Genomic DNA, 11,720 nt, shown 5'->3' on the forward strand with positions numbered 1-11,720 from the left:
AATTTACTATCGTTTGTTATCATCTTATTTTTTTCCTCTTCTTCATTCGTCATGACAACATCAAAATAAGGAGCATGACAGCAGCTGATGGAATGACACAGTTTTACTAAGACGATACTGATATACTGAAAAGGAAAAACAGCTTGTATAGCATTCCTATTATACTTGTCATCCAGCAGTGTACCTTTATATATATATATATATATATATATATATATATATATATGATATATAATATATATATATATATGCTATATTTGATAAAGAGAATAAAAACTTCACAAGTGAGCTAGAGCCACTGAGTCAGCACTATATACAACCTTTGGAAAGAATGATACGGAGTATAAGAAATACTTTTGTTTTACGAGGACAATCATTGAAAAAGCCAGACAGACAATACACATAACAACATTTACAATGGGGGGAGTTGATATGTGCATGTGTGCAAACCTAGAAGGTAAATACCATGATAAAAGCATGTTTGCGCCTTGTGACAAACTGCGCTTGCGAGAGAAGCAACATGCTCCGGAAGCTTAGCCACTGCCCAGCATCTTTGTTGCCCGCTGGTTGGCTTCATCAATCCTGGTCTTGTTGGAATCAGCCTGTATAAAGAAAGGGGGAGAGAGAGAGTGAACAAGAGAGAGAGGAACATTAGTTATTTGTGGTTCTGTTTTGCATATAATATACACAGATAACATTTTGAGATGTGAGGCTAATGACTCTCGGTTGTCATGTGATGCAAAAACTATTTGGACAACAACTCTAAATAATAGCAGTTAGACAACAGAGGGCCAATAGAGGGCCAATATAGGACCAATAGAGGGCCAATATAGGATTAATAGAGGACCAATAGAGGACCAATAGAGGACCAATAGAGGACCAATAGAGGATTAATTAGAGGACCAATAGAGGACCAATAGAGGACCAATAGAGGACCAATAGAGGATTAATAGAGGACCAATAGAGGACTAATAGAGGACCAATAGAGGGCCAATAGAGGACCAATAGAGGACCAATAGAGGACCAATAGAGGACCAATAGAGGATTAATAGAGGACCAATAGAGGACTAATAGAGGACCAATAGAGGGCCAATAGAGGACCAATAGAGGACCAATAGAGGACCAATAGAGGGCCAATAGAGGACCAATAGAGGACCAATAGAGGACCAATAGAGGACCAACAGATGGCCAATAGAGGGCCAATAGAGGACCAATTGAGGATCAATAGAGGACCAATAGACGACCAATAGAGGGCCAATAGAGGACCAATTGAGGACCAATAGATGACCAATAGAGGATTAATAGAGGACCAATAGAGGACCAATAGAGGACCAATAGAGGACCAATAGAGGACCAATAGAGGACCAATAGAGGACCAACAGATGGCCAATAGAGGGCCAATAGAGGACCAATTGAGGATCAATAGAGGACCAATAGATGACCAATAGAGGATTAATAGAGGACCAATAGAGGACCAATAGAGGATTAATAGAGGGCCAATAGAGGATTAATAGAGGATTAATTAGAGGGCCAATAGAGGACCAATAGAGGATCAATAGAGGATCAATAGAGGATTAATAGAGGACCAATAGAGGACCAATAGAGGCCCAATAGAGGGCCAATAGAGGATTAATAGAGGACCAATAGAGGATTAATAGAGGATTAATAGAGGATCAATAGAGGATTAATAGAGGACCAATAGAGGACCAATAGAGGACCAATAGAGGATTAATAGAGGGCAATAGAGGATTAATAGAGGACCAATAGAGGACCAATAGAGGACCAATAGATGATTAATAGAGGACCAATAGAGGATTAATAGAGGATTAATTAGAGGGCCAATAGAGGACCAATAGAGGATCAATAGAGGATCAATAGAGGATTAATAGAGGACCAATAGAGGACCAATAGAGGGCCAATAGAGGACCAATAGAGGACCAATAGAGGACCAATAGAGGATTAATAGAGGACCAATAGAGGATCAATAGAGGATTAATAGAGGACCAATAGAGGACCAATAGAGGACCAATAGAGGGCCAATAGAGGACCAATAGAGGACCAATAGAGGATTAATAGAGGACCAATAGAGGACCAATAGAGGATCAATAGAGGATCAATAGAGGACCAATAGAGGACCAATAGAGGACCAATAGATGATTAATAGAGGATCAATAGAGGATCAATAGAGGACCAACAGAGGACCAATAGAGGATCAATAGATGATTAATAGAGGATCAATAGAGGATCAATAGAGGACCAATAGAGGACCAATAGAGGATCAATAGATGATTAATAGAGGCAGCCAGCAGTACCTTCTCCATGATCCTGTCGATCTGGCGATTCTGGGTGTCGATCTCGTTGCCCATATCCAGAGCCATGTGACGCAGATTGCCGATGATGCCTCCCACCTGCTCCAGGTTCTCATCCATCTCATTTTCCCTGGCATCATCTGTTACCCTGTGGAAGAAACACACACCTGGTTAAAGAACTGAATTTAGGCTGACACACACACACACACACACACACACACACACACACACACCACATATTGGGTTAATAATAGAGTTCATAAAGGTAGCGTCCCATCCTATCCTCTACATATTTCACCTTTGATTTCTCCTGCTTTGGGGACCTCAGCCTCCTGCCCAAACAGCTGGCTAAACAACACCCTGTTTACCCTCAACAAAACCCTCTACTCTACCCCCTTCATACCAGCAGATGGTAACTACTGCTCCCGACCCCTATCCTCCTTACACACACCTTTAAAGCTGCATATGGACATTGTTCGTGACCCCCACCTCTATGTCTTTACCCCCTCTCCCTATCTCCACACATGCAGATATTCTGCCTCCCATCAAACTGTCCTTTCCCTACAGCGCACCCCACCTCTATATAACAGGATATCCCTGGTCCCTACAGCCCCCCCAACTCTATATAACTGGATATCCCTGGTCCCTACATCAACAACCAATCCACCCGGTTCCTCCACGCACCCCCCCACCCCAACCCTAACCCTCCTCACCTGCGGATGAATCCTCCACTGATGGCCATCTGTTCACGTTCGTCCACCACGCGGGCAGGCTGGCTAGCCACTACTCCATCCTGGTTGTTCCCCCAAGCCTTGCTGCCTCCACTCTTCATCCTGGGGTGGACCGAGGAAGAGGAGGGTGAGGCTTAACCACTGCTAGATATCATTTATCAGGTTTAACTGTAGCATCATGCATCGATCCGTCACATAGAAATATGAGAAACAGGTCGAAGACTAGAGACTAACCAAGCAAAGCAGAGAGAGCAGGCATGGGTTTGGTCATTCCTTCATTCTCTAGTTTTATCATCATTAGTGTGATGCAATGTTATATCTCCTAGGTATATTACATACTGTATTCAGGCATGTTTAGCATGCTGAGACACATACCTTTTCCCAGCTGAAAAAATGTGACCTTAGTATTTACATGCATTTTGTAAACAACAGTTGGGATTACCCACACCCTCCCCCACCCACCCCAAAGCATTCCTTCATATTGAAATGTCCTCCCCGCCTCCCCCCTCACAATGGTATCTCCTAGGTTGCATCTGAAATGGCATCCTATTCCCTACACACATCCACCACTTTTGGGAATAGCATGCCTCAGTGTGACTGTACGTGACAGAGAACAGAGACACAAGGCTTTGGCAGACAGACAACACTGAGAAACAGGACTGGACTGGACTGCCACATCGTTGGGGACAGGTGTGAAGAACTGCAAAAGAAAACAAACTGGAGGGACATTAAAGAATGTGCTACCCTACTGAGAGTATGCTTATTTTTCAACATCAAGTGTCTTGTTCAGGTTGTAAATCTATCTAGTAATGAAGGAAACCAGATAGACTTAAGGTTGATCAGTAAAAGTTATCCGGCTCAGTCAGAAGATGAGATCTTTGGGACGGTACCGGTACCGTCTGTATATAGCCTCGTTGTTGTCATTTTATTGTTGCTCTTCTTTTTTTTTATATCTTTTTTTTAACTTTAGTTTATTTAGTAAATATTTTCTTAACTCTTATTTTTCTTAAAACTGCATTGTTGGTTAAGGGCTTGTTAGTAAGCATTTCACGGTAAGGTCTACACCTGTTGTATTCGGCGCATGTGACAAATGAAATTTGATTTGATTTGATTTTGATTCAGGGGGTAAATATTATTAATGCAATACCTTTTAGCGCCTCGAGAGCGAGAAATGCGTTTATAAATATATAAATACATTATTAGAAGTATATAGCAGTGGATCTAACCAATACTGCAGGGTAAACAAGATGAACTGAAGACTAATTAAATAGCTGTATCTAGATTTTCTATGTACTCTGTCTGACCGAGATTTAAACATGACAAGCGGCTAAGGAGGCCCTGGGTGTGTCTATACTTCAGGCTCCTTTTAATGAATCTATTAGTACTCAGCAGTAGTCAAGATCGTAACAATCATCACAAAAGGTCTGTCCGTGTGAAATGTATGTTCTACTGTATCTTGTAGGCAATTATTTAAAATGTTCCCTGCTTCATAACATTCAACATGGAGCATGAGAGAACCCTGAGCTTTCATTTTTATATTTACCTGTGTTTTTCTTTTCATTTAATTGCATTTCTTTCCCTAAAACCATGTCTGTCTGTCCTCAGTCTAAGTAACCAAATGGCTTAGTTGATGAAATGCCTTTCTGTAACCTTGGTGTGCGGGGACGGTAGACATTTCTTGTTTTGTCAGAGGATATAGAAGATGGCTGATTATAAGCCCCTCCCACTGAGCTAGTATTTATAGAAATGGACCGGGGCGATGATTCGCTTGGCTCTCTGACAGCGCTGACAGACCACTGTGGTAAACATACTGCCTGGCTAACTCTCCTCTTCTCCTCCTACATTCACCCATCTCAATGATGTTATACAATTTGTGTTGTATAGGCTACAGTTAGGTTATCCAATCCTTTCAATGTGCCATTTGCAACTTTCTCTATCGCTATATCTTTCTCGTTTTATGAGGTAAAAATGTGTTTTGGGTTATAAACTCCCGAGTCCCTGATGGGAGTGAATCTGTTTGGGTAACACATACTGTATATCCTACAGTACAACTGGATCTATTTGGAATGATGCAAATCAGACATGTAGACAGACCCTCATCAGGGTCAATGCTTTTGATCCACAGGCTGATCAAATACAGACAGACCCTCATCAGGGTCAATGCTTTTGATCCACAGGCTGATAAAATGCAGACAGACCCTCATCAGGGTCAATGCTTTTGATCCACAGGCTGATCAAATATTACATCTCAATAGTCCTACTGGTGAAGAAACTCAATTCCATTTGATTGGATGAGGAATAAGAAAAAAGAGACCTACAATAGAGGTTAAATCCAACGGATTAAGATTTTGTCTCCAGTATAGATCTAGAGAACTAGAATGTAGCCCTGGGTTTCAGTCAACCTCATATCACCGCAGGGTATCTTGCCTATATCTGATCTGGCTGACCTGGTTACCACAGTGCCGTGTAGGAGACATCATTGTGTTGTGGTGTGGTATCCAGTCATTTTTACAACAGTCATTTTGTTTTACCAACAATCTGTAACCTGTTAGTGTCAATCTCTTCCTATACAAACACTTGAATTTTTCTCTATGAAGTGCTTCAAAATAAATATTATTTTATGTTTATTATAATGATCATCATCACTGATTATCACTTATACTCATTCTTCCAGTGGCTTCCATAATAGTGGTAAATGAATCTGAGGCCCCGGACTACAATTATATGACAAATAACAGGAGTTCATCATGAACATCATCAGCATCATTATTTCATCATGTGTACCATTACTATGAGTGCATTATCAGCATGCATGGCATTCAAGGGACATGCTCTTTCTGTCATTCCAGTCAGTAGTCATTATTGGGTTGGGTGAAAGAGATAGAGAAATATATAAAGAGAGAGAGAGTGAGAGAGAGAGAGAGAGAGAGAGAGAGAGAGAGAGAGAGAGAGAGAGAGAGAGAGAGAGAGAGAGAGAGAGAGAGAGAGAGAGAGAGAGAGAGAGAGAGAGAGAGCGAGAGAGCGAGAGAGAGAGAGCGAGAGAGAGAGAGAGAGCGAGAGAGAGAGAGAGAGAGAGAGCGAGAGAGAGAGAGAGAGAGAGAGCGAGAGAGAGAGAGCGCGAGAGAGAGAGAGAGAGAGAGAGAGAGAGAGAGAGAGAGAGAGAGAGCGAGAGAGAGAGAGAGAAAATGGCTCATGCATGCCATGCTGCTACTGATCTACTCTACAGATCTCAGCTTGTTTAAGGTGTCTGATGGTGTGGTATTTACATGCAGATGAGGAAAATGTTAAGCAGTCTTGGAATCTTACAGTGGCTATGAAAGTAACAGTAACTATAGTGGCTTTGATAGTCTGGCAAGAGGAGAATGGTGCTGTTCCATAGACTCAGACTCTTATGTAAGCTTGCAAACGAGAAGTTTGCATGGACGAGAAGGGTACTCGGAGAAAGGTGATTGGAGAAGGGCACTTAGAAATATGGTGCTTGGAGAAGCCCCTGCTAATGAGTTTTGACCTGGTCTGAATGGAGCAGCGTTTGGTCTGAGTGGAGGAGAGTTTGGTTTGCGGATGGATAGGAGTCAAGACCTTTGGTGGTTGGGTGTGTTCAGGGGTCATAGAGAGTCTGTCCTGTCTAGCATTACTTGTTAGGGACAGCAAGTTTTTGGACATTTGTGGGCACTATTCAGCTTGGCTATTATGCTATTGAGGGGAACTCAGATATACTCTACATGCTGTATAAGCTAACAGTGCATTGTTGTTAACAACCTCCATGCACTGTTCTGACACCCTGGTTGAGTGTTGGCTGTGACAGATGGGCCTGTGGGGAGCTCCCGAGCCGAGTCTGCGGATGACGCAAAGGATTCTGGGATATGTTTGGAGGCCTGCCCGGAGGATCACTAGAGCGAGGCCCATGAGGACCTGAGGCTCCTGTCAGTCACTGTGTGTGTGTGTGTATGTGTGTACAGCATGTGTGCGTGACAGCATGTCTTGTGTGTATGTGTGTGTGTGTGAGCCTGTCTTATGCCATCATGGCCTCCTTGGTTCAGGCTGAGCCATTGAGCGTGGAGGTAAGAGGTCAGTGGTTAGAGGTTAGAGGGAAGGAGTCAGTCTGTTTAGAGCTGGAGCAGACTAGCGCACTACTGACCACTATGATGCCACTTCTACCCTGGTTTTAATGGCAGGCAGGCAGGCAGGCAGGCAGCACCTACTTGTTACATGGACAGGAGCAAAGACCACAGAATGCTCCTAGATCGTTCAAATTCTTTTCTGCATCCTTCATGTCCTTATTGATTTGGTCCATTCCCTCCTCGATGCGCTCCATTTGCTCTGATTAAACACAAGTAATTTATCCCCCACAGAACGAAGCACGTGAGAAGAAAAGGAAAAAAGAAAGAAAGAAAGGAAGGAGGAGAGAAAGGAGGAGAGAAGACAAAGCAGAGAAGACAACAGATTCAGACACTCACTGTGACGAAAGAAAAAAAAACTGGACGCCAACACATAGTGAAGAACCTTTGGGCTCGTTGGGTCAGTACCTACTTGTTACAGGGACATATGAAAAGGCCACAGCAGTTCCCTAAATCTTTTAAACTTTTCTCGGCCTCCTTCATGTCTTGGTTAATATGGTTCATGCCATCTTCAACACGATCCAGTTGTTCTGGTCAGGACAAAGGGATGACAGCAGTGGAATGAATTGTATTGACTATTTGACAGAAAGATATGAGTCAGGAGGAGCATTGAGCTGTGTGTGAGTTTCTATTGAGAGCATGCATCAGTACGATGGTTTAATATGAGGTGGATCTTCAGAGAGTACTGGGTACTGATTAAAGTCAAGACTGACACATTCAGTTTCCATAGATTACTTTTTAATTTCATTTTACAGAAGCCTTTTAGTGTTGGAGATTATGTTAATCACATATTAGTGGTTTATTAATCATTGGCTAGGAAAGAAATGGAAAATCTAAAGATATCACCCTTCACAATGGTTCACCATGGTTGTAGCTTCATGGAAACTTAGGGAAAATCTGAAATTCTACCGATTCTATCCTACAGTATCCTTCCCCTAGGAAATACTGTATGCCGTTCACGGGCAGTGTGGTCTGTGGGGAAAGACATAGACATGGTGAAGGTGGCTGGGTGGGTGCTATTGATGTGGCGTGGTGTGGTGTGAGGCAGGGTTGGGGTAAATTCCATTGTCAATTCAGCAGAAAGTTCATAATGAATGGAAAATTGACGATATTGTCTATGAGGATTTTTCTACTCATTAATTTAATTTCAATTTAATTTAAATCAAATTGGTGTGGGAGGGGTGACCCCCAGGTGGGTGGATAGACAACTCCGGGGTTGTAGTTTAGGAGACTGCGTAGGAATTACATGCAGTATGTGTTGTAGTGAGATGAGGTTGGAAGGTAGAGTAGAGTACGTCAGGAATACAGTCAAGGCTAAGCCTGTTGACACTATCCACCTTTGTATAATCCCTGGCATTCTTTTATACTCATGTATTGTAGCGACAACTTAGTCATGTGACCATTACTTAAACAGCGAAGAATAAGAACGTAAAATGGAAATAATCAATGTATTTGCTAGTGGAACATTACCCAACCATATATTTTCCTTCCAGCTTTCTTTGTTATTTAATTTTGTGATTAATTCAAGCCTTGTTCACTGCATCAGCCTCAGGCTTCTCGACTACGATACCATCAGAGGGCAGCTAGCCAGGCTTACAGCCACCTCAGCAACCAGCAAGCCGTCCAAATGGGCGGTATGTGGAGGCAACCCTGGAGCAGGTGGACGTTTATTGTCATGAGACTTGTCCTTGAGGCAGAACTAAGCGATTTCCGCTAGATGGGCCAGCTGCAAAGTCAAAATTGGCTATATTGTAAAAATACACGATTTTTTGGTGCTTTTTGGTCTTAATTTAAGGTTAGGGTTAGGCATTATGGTTAGCAGTGTGGTTAAGGTTAGGGTTAAGGTTAGGGTTATGTTTATGTTTATGTTTAAAATCAGATGTAATGACTTTGTGGCTGTGCCAGCTAGCGACCACTCTGTAGTGCTGCATCCAGATCAAAATTATGATGAAAAACTGCAACCCTGGATGGATGGATTGCAGAAGGGGAGAGATAAGTGGATAGAGGGATGATAAAGATATGGAGGGATGATAAAGATATGGAGGGATGATAAAGAGGGATGATAAAGATATGGAGGGATGATAAAGAGGGATGATAAAGATATGGAGGGATGATAAAGATATGGAGGGATGATAAAGAGGGATGATAAAGAGGGATGATAAAGATATGGAGGGATGATAAAGAGGGATGATAAAGATATGGAGGGATGATAAAGATGTGGAGGGATGATAAAGAGGGATGATAAAGAGGGATGATAAAGATATGGAGGGATGATAAAGAGGGATGATAAAGATATGGAGGGATGATCAAGAGGGATGATAAAGATATGGAGGGATGATAAAGATATGGAGGGATGATAAAGAGGGATGATAAAGATATGGAGGGATGATAAAGATATGGAGGGATGATAAAGATATGGAGGGATGATAAAGAGGGATGATAAAGATATGGAGGGATGATAAAGAGGGATGATAAAGATATGGAGGGATGATAAAGAGGGATGATAAAGATATGGAGGGATGATAAAGATATGGAGGGATGATAAAGATATAGCGGGATGATAAAGATATAGCGGGATGATAAAGATATAGAGGGATGATAAAGGAATGAGCAGATTACAGTGAGTGTGTAATTAAGGTCCTCAGTCGGGAGCTTTCCCCAAGAGGAACTGATCACTGCAGTCGAACCGGCCAATCAGAAGGCTAGATTGAGGCTAATGCCTTCCGGCAGGACAATTATGTTCTCTAGTCAATCCAAGCACAGCAAACCAGTGGTAATGCCAATAACCCACTACGCACACACTGGTTGAATCAACGTTGTTTCCACGACATTTCAATGAAATTACGTTGAACCAACGTGGAATAGACGTTGAATTGACGTCTGTGCCCAGTGGGAAGGTTCAACTGAACCAGGGTTTAGGCCCTGTTATTAGTTTCTCTATATAACATTAGTTATTGGTCACTATCAGGTGTAAATCATGTCTGTATTTTTTGTCTGCTTTATAGAGTAACAAGACTTTAAGGAATATGGATAACATAGTAATCCTTTAGTGCAGTCCAGTATGTGTTAAACATGTTGACTTGTACTGTTTGTGTCTGTGTGGCTACTTCCTTTCATGACATGCCATAATACAGTGCATTCGCAAACTGCATTTAACCAGGAATGATACAAAAGGGTGTTAAATTGTTAGTGTGTAAATCCATGGGAGAATGAGAGTGAATTTTGTCGTTAAATCGATCGTTTGTTTACTTCCCCCACTCTGAGACAGAACTGGTTTTATCACTACACCTTTGACACGTTGGCCTACTGTTCGGTTGGTAGCCTTTTAGGGACAAGCATCCATGACAGGGAGAAGTCACCCAAATTATGGATAAGTGGGCATCTCTAATTCAACTTTTGGCACAGAAATATAATGGAGACTTAAATGTAGTAAACATAGGGTGGTTGTTTGGGTGTTTGGCCTGAGAATGGCCCAATAATCTTTGCATTTGAATGTTCGAGGTATCCTTGTTGTCTTTGGGGTATGAACACAGTTAGAAAACCAAAGAAAAGCTGTTAGCGAAGCGAATGAAAAACTGTTGACAAACCCAAAGAAAATATGTTAGCAAAAACAAATAATATAAGTTAGTGAAACCAAGGTAATGAAGTTAGCGAACCAAAGAAAATCTGTTAGCTCACCAAGAAGAGGCAGTTAGCAAACAAAACCATAAGTTAGAAAACGGAACAAAAAGAGTTGTTAGTTTCTCCGTCAGGTTTCAAACAAATTGTTGACCTGCAGTGGAAATCATAATAAAGCATGCATTGGGGAAGAAATTAAAATAGATGAAAATCATTGTTTCAAAGGGGGAGTTGGAGAAAACCTTTTAGTTAGGAACTGGCATGTAATGGATATGAGTAAGTCCACAGGAAACAATTAAACCATCAAGAATATCTCTATTTGTTTCTTTACATAAGCGTCTAAAAGATAACCATATGAGGTTTTTTTGTACCTTCATCCATATATCTGTCTATTTCAATGTACAAAGCACTTGAAAATAACTGAAGTTGAAATATATACGGTAGAATCTGTCATTCTAGCTAACTACTTCAAAACATGCACTGTTAAGTTATTCATATCAAAACATCAGATGCAAGGCTGGGAACGAAGTCCCATTGGGTTTCCCTTCTAGAAGACATCCAACACTTACCTCCTTGCTCGTCCAGCATAACCAAGGTCCTGATACCAGCATCTTTACTCTACTCCCCAATAACCACAGCGAAGAGAGGTGAAGAAGGAAGGGATGAATGGAAGGAATGAAAGAGAAAGAGAGGTAAGATCAGTAAGGGAGGATATGGACGCCATATAGATTACAGATTAGAGTGCAAGGCAACATGATTGGAAAACAGAATAAAACCCCACCTCAAGCTTTAGACAAAGTTAGACCAAGGTCTTGCAATTTGCTCAATTTAAAATCTCTCAAGAAACAGTAACATTGTCCGAATCGCAACAGCCTGAGAACATTTGCATATTCTAACAGTTTCTGGTGTAATTTTAGGCTGGATTTGCCAACCTGTGAGTCTTT

General features: G+C 41.6%; 1 protein-coding gene across 2 annotated transcripts in view; it reads right to left on the reverse strand.

Annotated features, from left to right (window-relative positions):
• Positions 1-533: 533 nt before the first annotated feature.
• The window catches only part of LOC311118485 (synaptosomal-associated protein 25-A-like), a gene marked incomplete at both ends in the record, with an annotated part of 16,043 nt that continues 4,856 nt past the window's right edge, over positions 534-11,720 (reverse strand). Inside the window, 5 exons of one of the 2 annotated variants that reach the window (XM_084193275.1) lie at positions 534-602; positions 2,313-2,457; positions 3,023-3,142; positions 7,243-7,360; positions 11,346-11,394. In XM_084193275.1, the coding sequence (XP_084049401.1) occupies positions 534-602; positions 2,313-2,457; positions 3,023-3,142; positions 7,243-7,360; positions 11,346-11,394 (501 nt within the window). Of the gene's footprint in view, positions 603-2,312; positions 2,458-3,022; positions 3,143-7,242; positions 7,361-7,570; positions 7,689-11,345; positions 11,395-11,720 lie in introns of both variants that reach the window. The other variant, XM_084193276.1, reaches the window with a different exon arrangement.

This window comes from Coregonus lavaretus (genome assembly GCF_964263955.1).
Source record: "Coregonus lavaretus genome assembly, contig: HAP1_SCAFFOLD_4096, whole genome shotgun sequence".
In the NCBI taxonomy this organism is placed as follows: Eukaryota; Metazoa; Chordata; class Actinopteri; order Salmoniformes; family Salmonidae; genus Coregonus; species Coregonus lavaretus.